The 20219-nt window shown below is 36.7% G+C and overlaps 1 protein-coding gene across 3 annotated transcripts; it reads right to left on the bottom strand.

The window, feature by feature from the left end:
- Positions 1–2044: 2044 nt before the first annotated feature.
- rae1 (ribonucleic acid export 1) lies at positions 2045–19641 on the bottom strand. Of its 3 annotated transcripts, XM_065239994.2 has the most exons (13): positions 19499–19641; positions 19039–19147; positions 18855–18959; positions 18504–18596; positions 13363–13449; positions 13153–13239; positions 12419–12490; positions 11854–11961; positions 8295–8401; positions 8118–8193; positions 7701–7895; positions 5808–5893; positions 2045–2418 (listed from the first exon to the last, which is right to left on the bottom strand). In XM_065239994.2, coding segments are annotated over exons 2-13 (1107 nt in total). In that variant the 5' UTR covers positions 19129–19147; positions 19499–19641; the 3' UTR covers positions 2045–2417. The 3 variants fall into 3 exon arrangements, with proteins under 3 accessions (XP_065096066.1, XP_065096064.1, XP_065096065.1); XM_065239992.2 differs by lacking the exon at positions 2045–2418 and having other exon boundaries at positions 5804–5893; XM_065239993.1 differs by lacking the exon at positions 2045–2418 and having other exon boundaries at positions 5804–5893; positions 19039–19144; positions 19499–19633.
- Between the last annotated feature and the right edge of the window lie 578 nt (positions 19642–20219).

The following is a 20219-nucleotide window of genomic DNA, read 5'->3' as shown; positions in this document are numbered from 1 at the left end:
AATGTAGCGTAGTACAATACTTTAAACAAAACATACTCAAGTAAAACATACTCAAAAAAGTAAAAGTAATCAAAAAAACTACTCAATTACAGTAACATGAGAAAATGTAATTCGTTACTTTCCACCTCTGGTTAAAACTGCCACTGCAGTAGCTTTGTATTTCAATTTATCATTGTTCTGGTAAATGATTGTGTTAGTGGAGGTTTCACAAACTCCAGCCTGTCAGGACGAGTCGCAGGTTTCCATTTGTTTCCATTCCACAGGTGTGCATTTGGCTCATAGTGTAGCCTCAGACCTTCACATCGTTCATCAGGTAACTTAGATTAACATTATTCATATCTAAGTAATTGTACATGCCACCATCTGTTTACATAATGCACAAGGGCAAATAATTAGTAAAATCTTTTATACAGTATGATGCATACATGTACTCCAACACTATCTCTGACCTTAATTTTTAACACAACTAAATTAACACATTTAGAGTTGTTGTTTGGTATTGCACTGCAGTAAATTGGACAGGGGTACCTAAGAAGTGACATGCTGTTACATAATTATATAAAGGTGGATCTGTTTTAATTCTAGTTGTCCAGCTACAGATGAAGATGCTTAGTGTGATGAATCATCCTGTTATTTTTTATGGACGAACCTGGTGATGTGTTATGGAGGAGGAAAAGACAAATTACTCATGTGAAGAGAAACCACTGCAAGAATCTAATCCTGTTTACACAAGTAAGACTAATTCATGTGTATGACCAAATTATGTCAAGTTAAAAAAAATGTTTTTCTTTTTTTTCAGTGCTGCTGACAAGTTCATTAAGTGCCAAAGCCAGCTGATGTCTATTGTACCATAACTTGTGTATATATATATATATATATATATATATATATATATATATATATATATATATATATATATATATATATATATATATATATATATATATATATATATATATATATATATATATATATATATATATATATATAAATTTTAGGGCTGGGCATAGATTAATCTAGATTAATCTCATACAAAATAAAAGTAATTTTTGCATAATATATGAGTTTGGGCTGTGTGTAAATATTATTTATATTTAAACACACACACACATACATATATATACACATTTAAGAAATGTTTTATTTATATATTGTTTTTATTTTATTTATATAGAATATATAAAAATATAAATAAATATATAAACATAGGTAAATGTTTCTTAAATAAATACATGAATGTGTGTGCATTTATATACCGTATACATAATAATTATACACAGCACAAACTCATATTTTATGCAAAAAATTACTTTTATTTTGTATGAGATTAATCTAGATTAATCTATGCCCAGCACTAATATATATATATATAAATATAATAAGACTTTGTCTAAAAGTAAATAATATTAATTCAACTGTATTCATACTTTCTTTTCAGCTGACTTTTTTGATTAGTACCACTGCCAGTCTTGCCAAATCTTCAGTTTTCCCTTCATTCTGTGTCATATTGTTAACTTTTATACCCGCTACCGCCTCTCCACATTAAATTAATAAGACTTCAGATATAAAACAGAGTGTATAAAAGTGATGTTTTATCATTAAAATCTGATAACGTCCATTTTCTTAATGGAATGTTTGTGCATACCAACATGGCGGCGCGGTGGCTTAAAAATTGTGACGTCATTTGCAATTCAGTCATTTTTATAGATCAGTTTTAAATAAACATTTAATTGTAATTCCTCAGTGTCATTGTGAAAGTCATTGCGATCCATCATTTACCTCTTGGGACGCCACTTCCGGTTTGGTGGTTTTTAGAGGTGGGACTAAAATCTCCTTACAAAAAAAAGACTCCAGAAGCCTTACTACACAGTTATAATGATATTTTATAGAAAATCTGCCTAGTAACCAGTGTATGTGTGAACATTTTGTGTATATATGAGAGCAATCACCTTTATGGCCAATATTCATCTATACTTTTGTAAATATAAAATTTTTGGCCTGAAGGAGAATAAGATAAAAGAAGATAAATGTCAAAATGCAGACAAAGCTTTAGACAGATTTATTGTTGGTTACACAATCCGATTCTACAACATGCAGACAAAGCAAAATTGAGATGAAAATGCATTTTCTTCTTGAAAGGTATTATTAAAAATAAAAGACCTTCATGATGAAAGAAAATTGCACATCAATTTACACCAAGAATACTGATATAGAAAGTAGAATTACTTGTCTTAAATCTGAAGCATGTCTCAAAAGCCACATCTCACAAACATTACTTAAGCAGTTGGGCCCTTCTCATTGGTCCATAAAAGTTGCATTGCCATTGGTCCAGGTGCAAGTCAAATGAAGGTGTTTCTGTCTTTATCCCATATATACACGCACTAATGCAGGTCTTCCAAATGATGAAGCTTGATGGATCTAAAGACAGGAGGGCCAGGTGTCAGTCAATACAGTATTTTTTCAAATACTTTGTGTACACGATTCAGAGGAGCATGATGCTTAACATTTATAAAATCTTTATTTTATGACACACTGCAAAAAATGACTTTCTTACTTAGTATGTTTGTCTTGTTTTCAGTAACATTTAAGTGAATTTGTGCTTAAAACAAGCAAGCTTATTCCATTGGCAGATTTTTTTTTGCTTGTTTTAAGCACAAATTCACTTAAATTTGATATGTTTTGTCTAAAAACTAGACTTATTTCCTTAGGTCATTTGCTCATCAAGAAAATACATTTTGATTATATGAAATTTCTACTGAAAACAAGACAAACATACCAAGTAAAAAAAGTCATTTTTTTGCAGTGCATTGCTCTGTAGCCAATTCCAGTCTCTCCACATTTGTGATTATCAATATATATTTGGTAAATTCTTATACAGTACAATCACTACCTAAAGCACTGGAAACAAAAAGGTTAATAATGGGAAAAAGTTGTCGAAAGTAACCCCTTAAAAAATATGGCAGCTATTTTTCCACCAGTAAACAAATGATTTACTACCATTCACTTTACACACAATCATAATTAGGGCCCGTGCACCAAGCAGTAGGTCAGAATTTGTGAATTTGGCCTGCACCGAGCAGTAGGTCAGAATTTGTGAATTTGGCCTGCACCGAAAAATGCAAAGCCCTATTGTTTTCCCTCAAATTTATTATTAGGGCCCGAGCACCGAGCCAGAATGGCCTATGAATAGATATGGTTCTATATAGCACAATATGGTTCTACACAGGTGCTATATGGCACTTATAATGGTTCCCTAACGATTACCTATGAAGAACCATACGGGGGTGATATAGCACAATATGGTTCTACACAGGTGCGATGTAGGTGCTTTATGGCAATTAAAATGGTTCCCTAATGACTACGAGAGTGTAAGTCCAGAAGGGCCTGCACCAAATGTTGTGAAGCCCTATTGATTTCCTTATAATTTATTGTTTTTATTTTTATAATTAGTTTGTTTTCCTTAGGAATATTATTAGGGCCTGAGCACAGAGGAGCAGGCTGGAATGGCCAGCACCGAAAGGTGCAAAGCACTATTTTTTTTTCTAGATTTTTTTTACATTGTGGGCAATTTGGGTGCCTTAACACACTCGAAAACTCTTGAAATTTGGCAGAGATGTCAAGAGTCGTCGGCCATTAGGATACTCCTCCTAGGATATTCATGCGAATGACACCAAATGTGGTGAACATGATGCAGAGACATTGTAGATGCTAAATTGCAAACAGATTTTTAATCTCTCAAACGCTGTTCCCATGGCAACCTATCAAACTTTAATTTTCAGGCATTTTATGCCTTACAGTTGCATGCGGTGAACTTTTAAATACTCCTCCTAGGGAATTAATGCAATTGACACCAGAAGCGGTCAACATGATGCAGAGACATTGTAGATGCTAAATTGCGAAGGGATTTTTGACATCTCAAATTCTGTTCCCATGGCAATGTGTCAAACTTTACTCTTATTTTTAGCCATATTTAAAGCTCTTGGCGTGCTTAGAAAAACACAAACACCACATGGCAGACAACACACATCAGCGTTGTCAACCATTAAGCGTGGCTAAAGCTCAGACAAGGGCGTGGCTCTGTAGCGGCTCTCTAGCACCCCCTTTCATCTAAAACGTGCAATTAGCTTTACCTACAATCCTGAAATGTGGTAAGTACATTGCTCTCATCAAAACAAATTACTTTTTACAGTCTAATTTTTTTGACTAATTTACAGTCATTAGCTCCGCCCAACGGGAAGTCGACCATTTTGGATTTTATGCTGATTTTTGGACATTTGAATGCACTGAACTTTTAAATACTCCTCCTGGGGAATTTTGGGATTGACACCAAACGTAGTGAACATTTTTATATCTCGAACACTGTTGACATGGCAAGGTGAGAAAATTTTGCGAAATCAGAGAAACAGGAAGGGTCTTATATCTAAGGCAAACCATTTCTTATTGTAAAGACACGTGGGATGTTTGTTCGGCCGAAGATTCTGATCGCATCAATGTGCCTATTGTAAATCCCGGACATAGCGCCACCAACAGACACCAGGAAGGGTGAAAGTCATAAAGTTTAATATTTTGACAGTAGCATGCGGTAAACTTTTAAATACTCCCACTAGGGGATTAATGCGATTGACCCCAGACTTTGTCAACATGATGGTGAGACATTGGACTAGCTAAACTGCGAACGGGTTTTTGAGCATGGCGTCAAAATTTACTTTTATTTCAGGCATATTTAAGGCTCTTGGCATGCTTAGATTAACCTTAAGTTTGGCACACACACTTAATAGCCGACAACAGTTATGTGTTGACAAAAAGGTCAGACAAAGGCATGTCTCTTTAGTTCACCAAATGTGGTGAACATGATGCAGACACATTGTAGATGCTAAATTGCGAACAGATTTTTGATTTCTCAAATGCTGTTTCCATGGCAACGCATCAAGCTTTACTTTCATTTTCAGGCATATTTATGCCTTACAGTTGTATGCGGTAAACTTTTAAATACTCCTCCTAGGGAATTAATGCGATTGACACCAGAAGTGGTCAACATGATGCAGAGACATTGTAGATGCTAAATTGCAATTTTGATATCTCCAAAGCTGTTCCCATGGCAATGTGTCAAACCTTACTTTCATTTTCAGGCATATTAAAGCCTTACAATAGCATGCGGTGGACTTTTAAATACTCCTCCTAGGGGATTCATGCGATTGACAACAAAAGGGGTGAACATGATGCTGAGACATTATAGATGCTAAACTGGACTGAACACATCAACATGGCAATATTCAGTTACAGTCAAAGCACCTCCTCCTGGCATTATGAAAATGCATGTTTTACATTAGCTTAAACAAACAGTGTTCAATATGTGCTCTAATTAATTTTTAATAAGACTATAGGACCGAAGGCATTTATGTGCACTATTTAGTTTTCGTTATTGCGCCTCCTGCTGCCACCTAAATGCATGTCCCCCACTGTTCACCGCTTTCCTAAGGCCATCGGCTGGCGGTGGCCATGGGTGCGAGGGCTCTTTCATCGCTGCTTGCAGCTTTAATCTTAACATTTAATTTTAACTGAAGCCAAGTTTTCTTCTATACACCATTTTAGAAATGTAAGTTTATATTAAAAAAATAATAGTGATCCAAAGGTTACTTAGAGCAAACACAACCAGCCTCCCTCTAATTAATGCATTATAAACACAAAAGACCTCAGAAAGAGTCCCACTTGCACAGAAAGTTCAACACCAGGAAGGCAGCACACCTGCCCCCGCCCTTGCCTGGTGAAAGACACTGTCCCCATGGTAATGGATATTCCTCTCTCACCATTTCTTATTTCGAGGCTTCAGTTCCTCAGCTGCATTCCTCAAAAAGATGTAATTCTTTTTCTGGGGATTGTAGTATTCATGTCCCTGTTTTACACAAACAACAGAAAAGACAAGTGAGGAGGATAAAAACAGAAAGATAAATACTTGCTTCCACTAGAGACAAAAACATGCACATGACATTAATACAAGATTACAGGTGTAACCTACGGCAGAACACACACCTGCTTAATGCAAGATTTTGAATGGAAGAGTGTTACAGTCAAAGTGAAACAGTGCAGACATCATCTGATTACACAGTAGATTTATAATGGATTAAAAATGAAACTGCAGGCAAAATTTTGGAACGCTAAAACCAATAAGGCTATATTATTTTATAGGCTTTTGTTCGGTGTATGCTGTGGGAGAAGTAATAGAGAGTGCGACCCTCTTCATTCGCAATCTCCTACCGCGTTCGTTCCTACTCTGTCCATCAGCTTTTTCTTCTAAAGCAACAAGCAAAGGTACAGATGACTGAAACCATGACCTAAACTAAACGTGGCAGTTGTAACTGCTAAATTATGGCTGCATATAAAAAATGTCTGCGCTCTATTTCATTGCAAATACAGTCCGTGCAAACAATACAGTAAATAACCTATGCAAAAAGTTTGTGATGTCCTCGTTGGCAAGGGAACAGTGTAACTAGAAATGTATGATTCACAAACTAGTAATGACTTATGTAAAAATATTCATTTTAAAGAATCGTAAAAAAAAATAGGTCCTTTATAGCATACATTATCCAAATTATTGACCAAATTTGTAATAAAAAATCTAATTACATTTTTAACAAATCATTGGAGAATGTTATGAATAGTAAAAAAAAAAAAAAATTGCAGCTCTTATAGCTAGCTCGGACAGCAGCCTGGTTTACCTGAGTTTGACTAAGGAATACATTCTTTTGTGCAGCCATTACGCCTTTCATCCTTCGACTCCTGTCTTCTCTTGCTTGCCTTCGCTAGCTAGCATACTCTTTGTTGCGGGTTTCGTGATGACGACACAGATTATATTCTTTGAAAACTGCCACACTTTCTTTATATATAATACAAACTGCGGTCCTTACACTGAACAAAAAATAATCGTTGGTCCACTCTTCTTTTAAAACTCTGCACTCTCTTATCAACTTTTTGTTTAATGTTAGCCATTTTGCTGTCCTGAACACTGCCAGTTCTGGACAGTGATCTGTATGTGCGTTGTCTGTTACTGCTTGATCACAAGCATGTCGGTTGACGAAAATTTGGAAAATATAGGTAATTTTATAACTAAATATAATAATTTTTTAACTTAAAAAAAATCAACAAAATACCAGATGCGAACATGTTATTACTTTCCAAAGAACAATTACAAAAATAAAATTGCCTTATAGGGCCGGTTCAAGTAGTGGGGGGCAGAGGGGCTGGGGGGCCGGTCAAAGGGGGGGTGGCGGGCCTGAGGCGGCCCGTGGGCCTTAGTTTGGTGATCCATGCTATAAGGGATACAAACGAAATCTCACCGGATACAGTTTTATCCCAATCCTACACTCACCTTACTCTAAACACAGCATTTTGGTGTCCTTGGTGATTTATAAAGAACTTGTTTACTGTTTTACTGAAAAAACAATGTAACCAACATCTTTGATGGCTTAAGGGTGAGCAACTGCAAATTTTTATTTTCGGGTGAATCAATGCTTTAAAAACTCACAATCTCAAATAACTTGCATTCATTCTTTCGAAGTTTAAAAGACATTACCTAGCCACACCATTTAATTGCTTTAATTGAATTAATGCCCAACTCCTTCCCTACAGGGGTTAATCAGATATAGACATTGACTCTAAAAACAACTGTGGTAGTGAGATTGTCAAATGTAGTGAGATTGTACCTTAGACCAGTCATAGCTGGAAGCATAAGCAAATATGTTCCCATTGTTATTGAAGCAACAAGCTGTTATTGGTTGATCTAATTGCTCAGAGGTCTTCAGCTTAGTGCGAGCATCTTTATCCCAGAAACTGAAGCGGCCATCAGAGCCTACTGTCGCCAAAGTACCATGGACGGGGTGAAAGGAGATAGCATTCACCTAAAATAGAAATAAATAATTCAGAATAGCCTGACAAAATAACAGACAGAGCAGAAACAAAATCTTTTTTTTTCAGTTAGCTTACAGTAAGAGAGTACAGTAACATTAACAAATAAGATCTTTGGGATAACAACACTAGCCCAATTAAGACTGCACTAAATGTCTAAGCAATTAACTTGATTTTAAATATAAATGCTTCTGCACAAAAGAGAGAACACTCACAGCATAAATATCTTGAGGTGTGGCAGTGTTAGTTCCATTTGACCTGTGACACTTAAATGTAAAATTGTCCTTGGCTCTGGGTCAGAAAACAAACATGTTACCGTTACATCATGTATTTTATTATGAAACTGGACAAATTATATGTGGTACATATAAGGTGATTAAACACAGACTCACGGGTTGGGTGGGTTTATGTAGTGAATGGCAACTCGTCCTTCAATGCTGCCCAGTGCAAAACCAGTCGGCTTATTCTGCTTGTCTTTAAAGATAGCCACACAGCGATGCTGTTAAACAAAGTTCACTAGTTAAAACATAATAATAAATGTGTACAACTGTATTTGCAGAAGCGAAAACACTGGTTAATCTAAAAAAAAAAGGGCCATTAAACAGGCCATTTTACTTTAACACTTTAAGCACTTCAACAAAAAACTATTTTGTGAAAAAAAACACTAATCAAAATTAGAGAACAGTAACCACTGTAGCACAAAAGATTTCAAGTACAAAAGATTCAGGGTTACACTTGCCAAAAACTTCATTAAAAGGCACATATTATTAGCATTGATTTTTTTAAGTGTTAAAACACCAATATTTGTCCTCAGTGTGTGTGTACACAACCAGCCTAAAATGGTCAAAATCCACTCACTCGTTTTGATATAATTTGAAAAATTGAAAGCCCCGTTTTAAAATGCGTTGCTCAAGAATCTTCCCTTGATTGCGTCACTCACAGGCAAAGCCCGTCCCAACAGTGGTGAATCGTTTTTTAAAATGTGGTCGATTCAAAATCAATTCTCAAAAGAGCAGGATCGATTTTTTTCATATGTATTTCTGCAAACATTGAACGTAAGATTAACGTTAATCTAATTACTAGTCTTCACTAGATGTCACCCTCTTTTTTGCCTTGCGCTATGTTACCAAGGAGCGAGAGGCAAGCCTGTCATTCATTTATTCAGTGCTTAAAATGGCAGTTTCATCGACGTTGATGCCACCTTCACATAAAAAGTCAGAAGTATGGAAGCATTTTAGATTTCACAAGCAAGACAACGATGATAGTGTTGTCTTTTAATTATTTTATCAATTACCCACTTGTAAACTGCTGTTCACGGTTTCTTTTTTATTAATAAAGTATTTGTATTAAATCTATATTCATTGAGTTGAATCGAGAATCGTGTATAAAAACCGAACCGAGAACCGGAAATTAAACCGAGAATCGCAATCAAATCGATAGCTTGTGAATCGAAATCGAATCTATTTGGAACATCTGAATCGATATCCAGCCCTACTGCCCTGTGTGCAAAGAGACTAGTGTGGGGCAATATGCTCCATAGTGAAATCATCCTATCATGGGCCTGTGAGATCGCCGATACACGATAGAAGCTGGACAAAAAAAAAGAAGCTGATTTAGTCTTAGCGCAACACTGTCATGACCGCAACCTTCTTAAAAATAATTTTATGAACAAACAAAAAAAATTTCAAAATTCTAAAACAGGCAATTAATTGTCATAATCGTCACAATTTCTTGGACAATTAACCGTCACTCAAATGTCATAATTGTGACAGCCCTAACTGACATCTTGCTGCATGTGAGATTCTCCTTCTTCTGAAGCATGTGTTGTTGAAACCACACCCTCCTCTGGAAATGGTTTGTGAGCAAGCTTATTTTTATTTAAAGTGACACAAAAACAGCACATTTTTGCTCACACCGAAAAAATTGCAAGTTTAACCTGCTGCAATAAATTATCTGTGGGGTCTTTCGAGCTAAAACTAGACACACACACACACACACACACACACACACACACACACAACTTATTTTACCTTATTTTACATTATTGTCAACTAGCCTACACTAAGTTATGACTGCATAGGCTACACACACACACACACACGCACGCACGCACGCACGCACGCACACACACACTTTCTCTCTCTAGCAAAAATGTAGCACTTTTCTTCAATCTTTCTGATTTTAGTAAATCTTTGTAAAAGTGCCTTTTAAAATATTTATTCAAATAAATACTTTACAATAATTTGAGCTTCAACCTGGTTTACTGTAATAGCATTTATATATATATTAATGTCTTTGCTCAAATAAAATAGTTTATAAAATAAATAGTTTATCCCTTTAAAAATGCAATGGATTTTGAAAGATATCTAAAAAACGAGCAAAAAACTGTAAAAGCGATTTTCTTAGGTTTTCAGTTGGAAAAAAGGCCATTGTCTATATCTTTAAAAACATTCAGGGTATGACTTTGACTAGGATATCATTTGAAAGCGTATGATCTCCTATTTCCATTGATACCAAAACCTCAATTTTGAAATTTGGGTCACTGCAACTCATTTTGCTGAATCAGGTCACACACACACACACACACACACACACACACACACACACACACACACACACGCACCTCGTTGTTCTGGATTTAAATAATTTTATTTTAGTAAATGAAGGCGGTTAAACCGCATAGCGCTAGTGAGTCACGCAAAATCACCGCAGGGGAAATTCCTTCTCCAACAGCCCTAGCTTCCATTTTAAAAAAAAGGTGAAATAATTTTCTAAATAAACGCGACGACGTATAGTCCACTGTGACTTATATATGTTATTTCATCTTAATGACAAATTTTTTAATGATGCGACTTATACTCCGGCATGTGCCGTTTATAGTCCGGAAAGTACGATATACATTATATATATAATATTTTCGAACATTTTAGTCACATTAACAAAACCTCAGGAACATCAACAAATATCATAATTCCTATATCACATAATATCACACAACTCAATATCACATCTCATTAAATAAAGCATATTTTTGTTTCATACAGTAAACATCTCCTCACTATCTGCTAGCTGCCTTTCCCCAGAACACACTAAGACAGCCAAGGCTCCACAAACTGAAACAAAAACAAAGTGTTCAAACCTCCCACCATGAAACAAAACAAACGTGTTCCAGCCAATAAACGACAAGAAGGATTTGGGAAGGGGGGGTTGGGCACGTTCATGACTCTCAGAAAGCACGGAAGGGAGGGGGAGCGGAGGAGTTAGATACGCTCCATTTTGTTTGCCAACACTTTGAACGTCAACAGAAGTGACGTCACACAAATTCGTTTAGACCGCCTTTAAACTAGGGCTGTAACGATTTATCGTGCAAATGCGCCTTTTCTCAATGAATGAATTTGAATGAATTACAGTGAAATGCCGCAACATCCAAAAGCCAGAGGGCGCTCTCGTGCAGAAACTCCAATTGGGCCACAGAAGAAGTAGCATTACAAACCCTATTCCAGGAAATGTCTACAGGAATATTTATATCGCCGTTCTTCAGATTGTTTCAGGTATTTTCATGATAATAAAGAATATTTTGAATGATTTTGTTTAACAAGTGCTGCATTTTAAATGCACGTTATAAACAACTCCGACTCATGATTTTAGATTGATAAGGACTTCTACTAACCAAAACGCCATAGTACACGCACAAGCTGCGCATGATACACAGAATCGCAGCCTTGCAATGCAGAATCGATTTTAGACATGTCTTTTTAATGGGACATGCGATATATCGTTACAGCCCTACTTTAAACAATAAAGTATAGTACACAGGATAACTTATCCCATGCTAAGTTACTTTATCTACCAGTTAAATTCTTTGCCTAGCCAGCATAGGTTTAAAAATTATGACATTTTTTTGGAAAAGAAATGTATTTAGCAATGAACTAAATGGGAAAAAACACTTACCTGATGCTTCAGAGGTGAATCAATACGTCGAAACTCTGATGGCTGATTTTCCAACTGGTATACAATAAGACCACGTTCTGCAGTGGCCACTACAGCCATGGGATATACCTATAAAACAAACAAGGCAGAGTACTTCTATCATTTTAAAGTTCTTATAAAGATGTATACATTTTGCTGATGTCCTTTGGATTAATAAATTATAAAAGAGTCAAGATTGGGAAGCCAGATGAAAGCTTGACAAAATTATGGAATACATTATTAAGAATGATCATGGTGATTTCAAAGAGTTTTCAGACAGGTGGAGTAGAGGTGGTGCAATTATAGCGCAAACTAAGACATTAGAAACTGCACAAAGATTACTACTACAACAAATTATTACTAAACAACTGACCACCACCTTGGCTACATGATACACTGTGTAAAGTCAGTATGCCCTTTAATAATGACTTGGGAAAAACGGTAACATAATAAAAACAAAAAATAGAAAAACAATAATTAAAAACAGGTTGAGGACAGCAAAACTCTAAATAAATCCTCAACTATTAAGAACTTAAAACCACTTTACCACATCTGCACAGTAACATCTCTCTGGCATCTGCAGAGACATCATTGGATTTGGGGAACGTGTATCCCAAAACTGTCCCAAAAGACAATAAGAGGGAGATTTCCAAGTGTTAATAAAAACAGCGTTAAATACATCATTTGAAAAGGAGTAGCCCTTAAAGCGTCATGAAACACTATCCAACATTTTTTTAATATTAAAGTTAGTTGTGTTGCAGATCATAGAAGACAATGTTAGTATCTGTTCATTTTAACATTAGGAGAAAACTGGTTCATTTTTAGCATTAGATATTTTTGTCTTCCGGGTTTAAACTCCATATCGTGTAAACGTCACGGGCTGTGACGTGGCAAATGACTGTAGTACATCATAACCGTCATTGTCTCATTACTATTTACAAGATAGCATGTTCTTATCCTATGCGGAAACGTTTCACTTTGATGTGTTCATGCGTGCTCCCTGCGGCCAGGTTAGCCGGGTAGGGGTGTCTGGGGCTAAGGATAATCGCACATGGATAGAGTTCTGAAGTAAATGTGTAAAATATTATATTTAGTGTAATTATTTCTGTAATACTGCTAATCTTAGCTTATATCAGTTGCCCCACCCACTCATCGTCGTTCTTCTCACAACATCCACGCCCATTTAAGTAGCATTTTTCAAAATTATAGTGAGGTAGACTGGAGCTGAAACAGCAGGGTTTCATGACGCTTTAAGGTAAAGAATAATAGAGGTCTCAGCACCTTCAGTGTTTTGTCCCAGCTGCCAGTCATGACACAGCTGTAGTTCGGGGCTTTTATCCAATGAATTGTCCTGATTGGGCCCTCATGCTGACCAAAGTAAAGGTTATAATTTCTGTTATTCACACGGAGTTTCGCACATCTTCAAATATTTTGACTTAGAATACAATGAAACACTATCCAAACTGTAAACAAATAAAGTTAACTGCTTACTTGTGCTATCTGGATGGCTTGATTGCTGTTCAGATCCCACATCTTAGCGGTTTTGTCACAGGAGGCTGTAAATACCTTACTACCATCCTGTTTTAACAAAACACCACCACAGCAAAGCCAGTTAAGAGGGAGTATAAAAATTCATTATACAGTGCTTTCAAAGTGTATTTAGGCCCCCTATTTTCTTTTTCAGTTTTATTATGATGCAGCCTGATAATACAATCGTTAAAAAAATTATCATTAATCTACACTCAGAATCCATTAATGACAAAGTGTAAGAGGAATTTTAGAAATGTCTGTAAATGTATAAATAACCTGAAATCACAATTGGGCAAGTATTCAGACCCTTTACTCAGTACTTAGTTGTAAGACTTTTGGCAGCAATTACAGCCTTGAATCTATTTGGGAATGAGGCAACAAGCTTTGCACAACTCTATATTTAGCCATTATTCCTTGCAAAACCTTTCAAGCGTTGGTAGACAACCATTTTTAGGTCTTTCCAGAGATGTTTAATAGGTTCAAGTCAGGGCTCTGGCTTTACCACACAAATCAAATCTATAGCACTGGCTTATTTATAGATCTGTCAGGGGAAGGTATTTTTAGTTGAGACACCACAAACATAAGTCAAACAGATTGTACTCGCATTATGTGAACCATACCATACCAGAGTACATTTGACCCCCAAAGTACAGTTTGTTTGGCTAGTGCGATTGCTCCGTACTGTACCAGGGTGCGTTATGCTTAAGCGTACCAGGGTGTGTTACTGCATCACACACGATCCCAGATAACAGTGTTTGACATCATGAGTTCGATCGAATAAATAACCTCGAGAGAGATTTAAAAGCATATACAGAGTAGGGATGTGCACGAATGGCCGAATATTTAAATATTTTATCTGCAGTAATTCTTCAAATAGAAAAAATGCCATTCAAATAATGTGTCTTTTACAGACTTTAACGTAAAATATACATGAAAATTTGTATGCATTTTTAATTGTTTTGGCTATTCAGATTGCAGACTAATTTAAGTATTTAGAGTTTTAATACCAGTTTGTGCATTTTTGTCCACCGGCTAACGTGTTATTTAGACGCGCTCCGCATCATTGCATTATATAGCCTACTTTATTTTGTTAATACGGAGCTAAACGAGACACATGGAGAATAAAACAAAGAACATATAGTGCTCTGTGAATAATGAACTGGATATTTGCAGATTAATCTTTAACAGCAAACAGTAGGCTACAACAATAGCTTAGTCTTTGCAAAGTGTTGTTAAATTAAGTTCATAACAGTCAGCAGTAAGGCATCAAGTGAGCTTACATTATTTGTAAAATGTCAAACTAAATAAAGAAACTATTAATATGCTGACTGTGCGGTCTGTTATTTAGCCTGCGTTTATTCATTGGACCCTCATACTTTATGTCAAGTCCTCAAACTTTAAACTATGCTTGAGCTATAATATTTGGTATAATATAATTTCTGTAAGTATCAAACAGTAGTGAATTCATACTAATGACCGACTTGAAACACCAAGAACTTCGACTAAGCCTTCGCTCCGCATGGGGTTTTAACAACACATGCATACATGCACACATAAATGCATGCATGCATGCATGCATGCATACATACTTTTTAAGCCTTCTGTGAAATTGTGTCAAAATGAAAAAATACATAAAACTTCAAAAACTTAGGTTATAATTAACATTATAATAAACTAATATTCAAATTGAATTTTTTTATGAGTTTAAATATTCAAATGTTATATTACTGAAAAATACCCATCCCTAATACGTTGTGGTCTGCTTTCCGATCACTTTCGTGTTGCCTCCTGTCCCCTAAATGCCTCATATACCAAATGAACTGTGCAGCGCCCATTATTTCAAACACACCTAAAAAGGCATAAACTCATAATTACAATGAACAGTTTTCTGCAAAACAATTACATATTTTATTGACATAAGCCTACTTGGGTACGGTTCAAAAAGTGTAGTGAATGCAGACGAGCAAGGGAGTGGGGACAATCGTACTCGGGTACGGTTCGGTCCGAGTGAGTATGCTGAGAGCGTGCCCTTAATCTAGGACTAGGCTTAATAGTTTTAATAAATTTACAGACAATTTTTAAATTCTGTTGTTACTTTGTCATTATGGGGTACGGGGTGTAGATTAATGAGACAAATGATTCTAGTATCACACACACGTTTGTGTGTATGTGTGTGTGTGTGCGCGCACGCATACACTCATCTAAAGGATTATTAGGAACACCTGTTCAATTGCTCATTAATGCAATTATCTAATCAACCTATTACATGGCAGTTGCTTCAATGCATTTAGGGGTGTGGTCCTGGTCAAGACAATCTCCTGAATTCCAAACTGAATGTCAGAATGGGATAGAAACGGGATTTAAGCAGTTTTGAGCGTGGCATGGTTGCTGGTGACAGACGGGCCGGTCTAAGTATTTCACAATCTGCTCAGTTACTGGGATTTTCACGCACAACCATTTCTAGGGTTTACAAAGAATGGTGTGAAAAGGGAAAAACATCCAGTATGCGGCATTCCTGTGGGCCAAAATGCCTTGCTGCTAGAGGTCAGAGGAGAATGGGCCGACTGATTCAAGCTGATAGAAGAGCAACTGTTACTGAAATAACCACTCGTTACAACAGAGTTATGCAGCAAAGCATTTGTGAAGCCACAACACCAGGGAACTACACTAACCTTTTCCACTGGTGGCACTTGCGCTACCAACTTTTTCAGTTACTGGCGCAAAATATGATTTGGTCGCACATATTTTTTTCAAGTTATATTAAGGCGCTCTGGATAATAATGAACAATAATGAAACTGTATTGCATACAGATATGCTTTTTATTTTACTTGCCATCTTTTAAACCACATGCCGCCTTGTTTTCTTAAACGTTGCAGTGTTTCCCACAGATCTGAAATGTACTTGGTGGTGGTAGCCGGTGAAAAGGGCAATTATTACCCCCTGACAAATAATGGTCTACTATACATGTGACGTAGAACTAATAATGTGACACAACACAATACTTTGATTCATTGAAAATTAATATTAATTTCACATTATATTTCATCAATCTAACCACCCCAAACTTTCTTTGCCATTAACAAAGCTGACACTGTTTGTCAAAGCACCACGAAAACACTTACTGTTTTTGCACTGATATATGAAGCAATTAGACCCCTTTTATCAAACTCAATATAATACAATACTATGTATAGTATATTAATAGACAGTGCAGGTCTATAGATTATAAATGTGACTGATGTTATGACTGATGTTATAATGGTAATAATTTCTATTAGATAGGCACTTTTACTGCTTTTGCTCTATCTTTCTATTTCTCTCTTGCCGATTTAAAAAGCTTAATCCACTCATTATTTCAGATTTAAAAGTCTACTTGCTGTCCCGGCGGTGACAAACTTTACATTGCTTTGCTCGTTCAGTGCAATTGGCTTGACATTAGCATTGCTTTTTGCTACAATCTCTGTCCAAACTTAATATGGATATGGTTTTAGAAAAGATATGGTTAATTAATAATAAGATCATTAAAAAAATGTGAGAAAGCAAATGCAGCGCGTGGTCGTAACAAGAACCATCACCATAGAAACCGAAGGCACGCTGAAACTGCACTCGAGCTTTAGCGCTCATGGCCGTTTTCCGATCGACTCGGGTTATAAACACAACATTAATCAGACTTGGGACCCAAAGTAATTAAACTAGGACCTAACCGGACCCGACAGACCATTTAAAATATAAACCCGGAACCATACGGGTCCCGCGTCCTCAGTGAAGAAAGACCTCTGCTCAAGTTCAGAAACATGGAAGACACTGCGCTTGCGTCACGTCGCACATAATTCATTGAGAAACAGCTGAGCACGCAAACGCACACTGATAGGGAGAGACACGACGTGCTTTCACGCAAAATGAAGCCAACGTGTTGATGGCTCAGAGCATGTTATAAAACTTATTCTTAAAATCCACATTTCTGTTTTAATAAATGCTCATAGTAAATCATAGCATATTGTCTAAAACATTAGGTAGCACATTTGCGACCCATTAAAAATTAGGGTCGCAACGGCAGTTCAAAAGGTCGCATATGCGACCATTTTGGTCGCAGTGTAGCTCCCTGCACAACACGCCCAACCTTGAGGCGGATGGGCTACAACAGCAGAAGACCCCACCAGTTACCACTCATGTCCACTACAAATAGGAAAGAGGCTACAATTTGCACAAGCTCACCAAAATTTGACATTTAAAGACTGGAAAAATGTTGCCTGGTCTGATGAGTCTCGATTTCTGTTAAACATTCAGATGGTAGAAGCAGAATTTGGCTTAAACAGAATGAGAACATGGATCCATCATGCTTTGTTACCACTGTGCAGGCTGCTGGTGGTGGTGTAATTGTGTGCGGGATGTTTTCTTGCCACATTTACGCCCCTTAGTGCAAATCGGGCATCGTTTAAATGCCACGGCCTACCTGAGCAATGTTTCTGACCATGTCCATCCCTTTATGACCACCATGTACCCATCCTCGGATGGCTACTTCCAGCAAGATAATGCACCATGTCACAAAGCTTGAATCATTTCAAATTGATTTCTTGAACATGACAATGAGTTCACTGTACTAAAATGGCTCCCACAGTCACCAGATCTCAACCCAATAGAGCATCTTTGGGATGTGGTGGAACGGGAGCTTCGTGCCCTGGATGTGCATCTCACAAATCACCATCAACTGCAAGATGCTATCCTATCAATATATTAATCAATGCCACATAGAATTAAGGCAGTTCTGAAGGCGAAAGTGGGTCCAACACAGTATTAGTACGGTGTTCCTAATAATCCTTTAGGTGAGTGTATTTTCTTGTAAGAAACGTAAAACTTCCGCAAGAAAAACTAAAATTAACAAGATGGTATTGATATGAAAGGGGGAAATTGCGGGTTTGAAATGCTGCTCTAGTCCCGCCTCCCAGTAAAATCTGGGACAATACAATTTTAATAATTCACAATACCACTGTCTTTCCACAATTCTACAGAAGGGAGATTATTTCTTGCCTCTAAAAGGCAAAGTTGAGTTTTAGAGAAACAAAGACACTGCAGCATATCATTATTAGCTACATGATCTTACATCACTCCAGCACACATCCAGCACTGGGCCTGTGTGCATCTGCTGTGCTTTAGGGACAGTTTGACCATTATCTTGAACCTCCCAGCATCGCACCTGAGTTCAGAAAAAACAAAACATGCACAGATGTTAAAAACAAAGGATTCACAAAACACATTTAAAAGCTATTCCAATAAAATCAAACATTTTCACATTATGAGTAATAACTATTCACATACTTTAATTACCATCAAAACATTTTAAATGAATACTACAGACACACATGTTGCAGATATAAGAACACTGAATGAGATATTAACTTAATAAATATAAACTAATAATTAATTAACAGTAATAATGTGGTCAAAGTCTTACATCATTGGCCCACGAGCCTCCAATTAGAAAGTTTCCAGGCATTGTAGGAGGACTGAAAGCTAAACAACTTATGCTGTCATCAGGTGGCGATGTCACTTCAACATCCTATTATAAAAATCATCTTATTATCAAACGCATTAATAAGCACAGACGCTAATGTAAAACACATACGTGTTTCTTATACCTTCATTGGATTATGACTATCTGTAGAAGCGCTACCAAAAACACCTGTTCCACCGGACCCAAAGCCCGTGCTCGTCCCGAATAAACTCATTTCACCCAGTTAACAGCTGCTAAAACAAGAATGCACAACATAACCACATGGCCTTATAACAGGTCAACTAACTTACCAATACCAATTCAATACCATTATTGATTCAAGCGAATAAAGGTTTGCAGTTATAATACATAAAATAACAATACAAACAGAATACGTCCTAAATAAGTCGAGTAAATTAGTAACGTTAACGTTACATCCCGCAAAACAAACCCCAAGACATATAACGTTACCGACAAAAACCACATTCTTTATGAAAAATCAACTTCTAGTAGTCTACAGCTAAAGTTCCAGAGACTATGTATATTAATAATTTTGACATAATTAGAGAGAATATCTTAAACAGTTCGTTTTAAACCCCGTTTACCTTTAAAAGAAGAAAACGCTATCCACACTAAAGCTATGTACTTCCGTCGCGTGCAGTTCTTGTTTTATGGCTGTTGGCAAATCAACTTAAAGATTTCTTTACCGCCACCTACTGAACTGGTGCGTACATCCATAGATATGCATATAAAGGCTAGATGGCTCAAGGCGGAGTCAGCTGTGTCGTCACTTGGCGGCCATCTTAGGTCAGTGCTGCCATAGTGCTGCTCCCTGCTGCTGTGGACGGAAGGTGAGTGACATACGCCAACTAAAATGCTCGTAACTTGCTGAATTCTTGACGGATTTACAAACGGTTTGGTTTTTTACAAACGTTATTAACGTGGCTATAATTCTGGATGCTTTAACATGTTTCATGAATTTTTTATTTATTTTTAGTATACGTATTCAGTGTCATAGGTACATCTTTGACGTTTATAACAAACCAATCCGTTTGAAAATCGGTAAAAAATTAAGCAAGTTATGGTCATTTAAAAGTACCTGCATCATTAAAACTCAATGCTACGAGTGAGCGAGCGCCCTGTCCTAAGATGGCCGCCAAAATGCGGACGTTCCACTCAATTGGCCATCAGCGCGGACGAGCCATCTAGCCTTTATATACATATCTATGCGTACATCCTATGGTCTGTATGCGGTGTCTTCTTCTTCTTCTTCTTTGGTGTTTAGCGGCAGCTTGCATCCAGTTTGTTGCACTACTGCCATCTTCT

The sequence above is a fragment of the Paramisgurnus dabryanus genome, chromosome 7, assembly GCF_030506205.2.
Source record: "Paramisgurnus dabryanus chromosome 7, PD_genome_1.1, whole genome shotgun sequence".
NCBI lineage: Eukaryota > Metazoa > Chordata > Actinopteri > Cypriniformes > Cobitidae > Paramisgurnus > Paramisgurnus dabryanus.
This window is presented reverse-complemented; position numbering and strand designations above follow the sequence as displayed.

Coding starts and splice junctions, on each gene's coding strand:
- rae1 (XM_065239992.2), bottom strand. CDS start 19,128: ATGAGTTTATTCGGGACGAGCACGGGCTTTGGGTCCGGTGGAACAGGT. Junction 13,450..18,503: donor TGGATGTGTGCTGGAGTGAT/GTAAGATCATGT, acceptor TTGTTAAAACAG/GATGGTAGTAAGGTATTTAC. Junction 5,894..7,700: donor CCAGCTATGACTGGTCTAAG/GTACAATCTCAC, acceptor TGTGTAAAACAG/GGACATGAATACTACAATCC.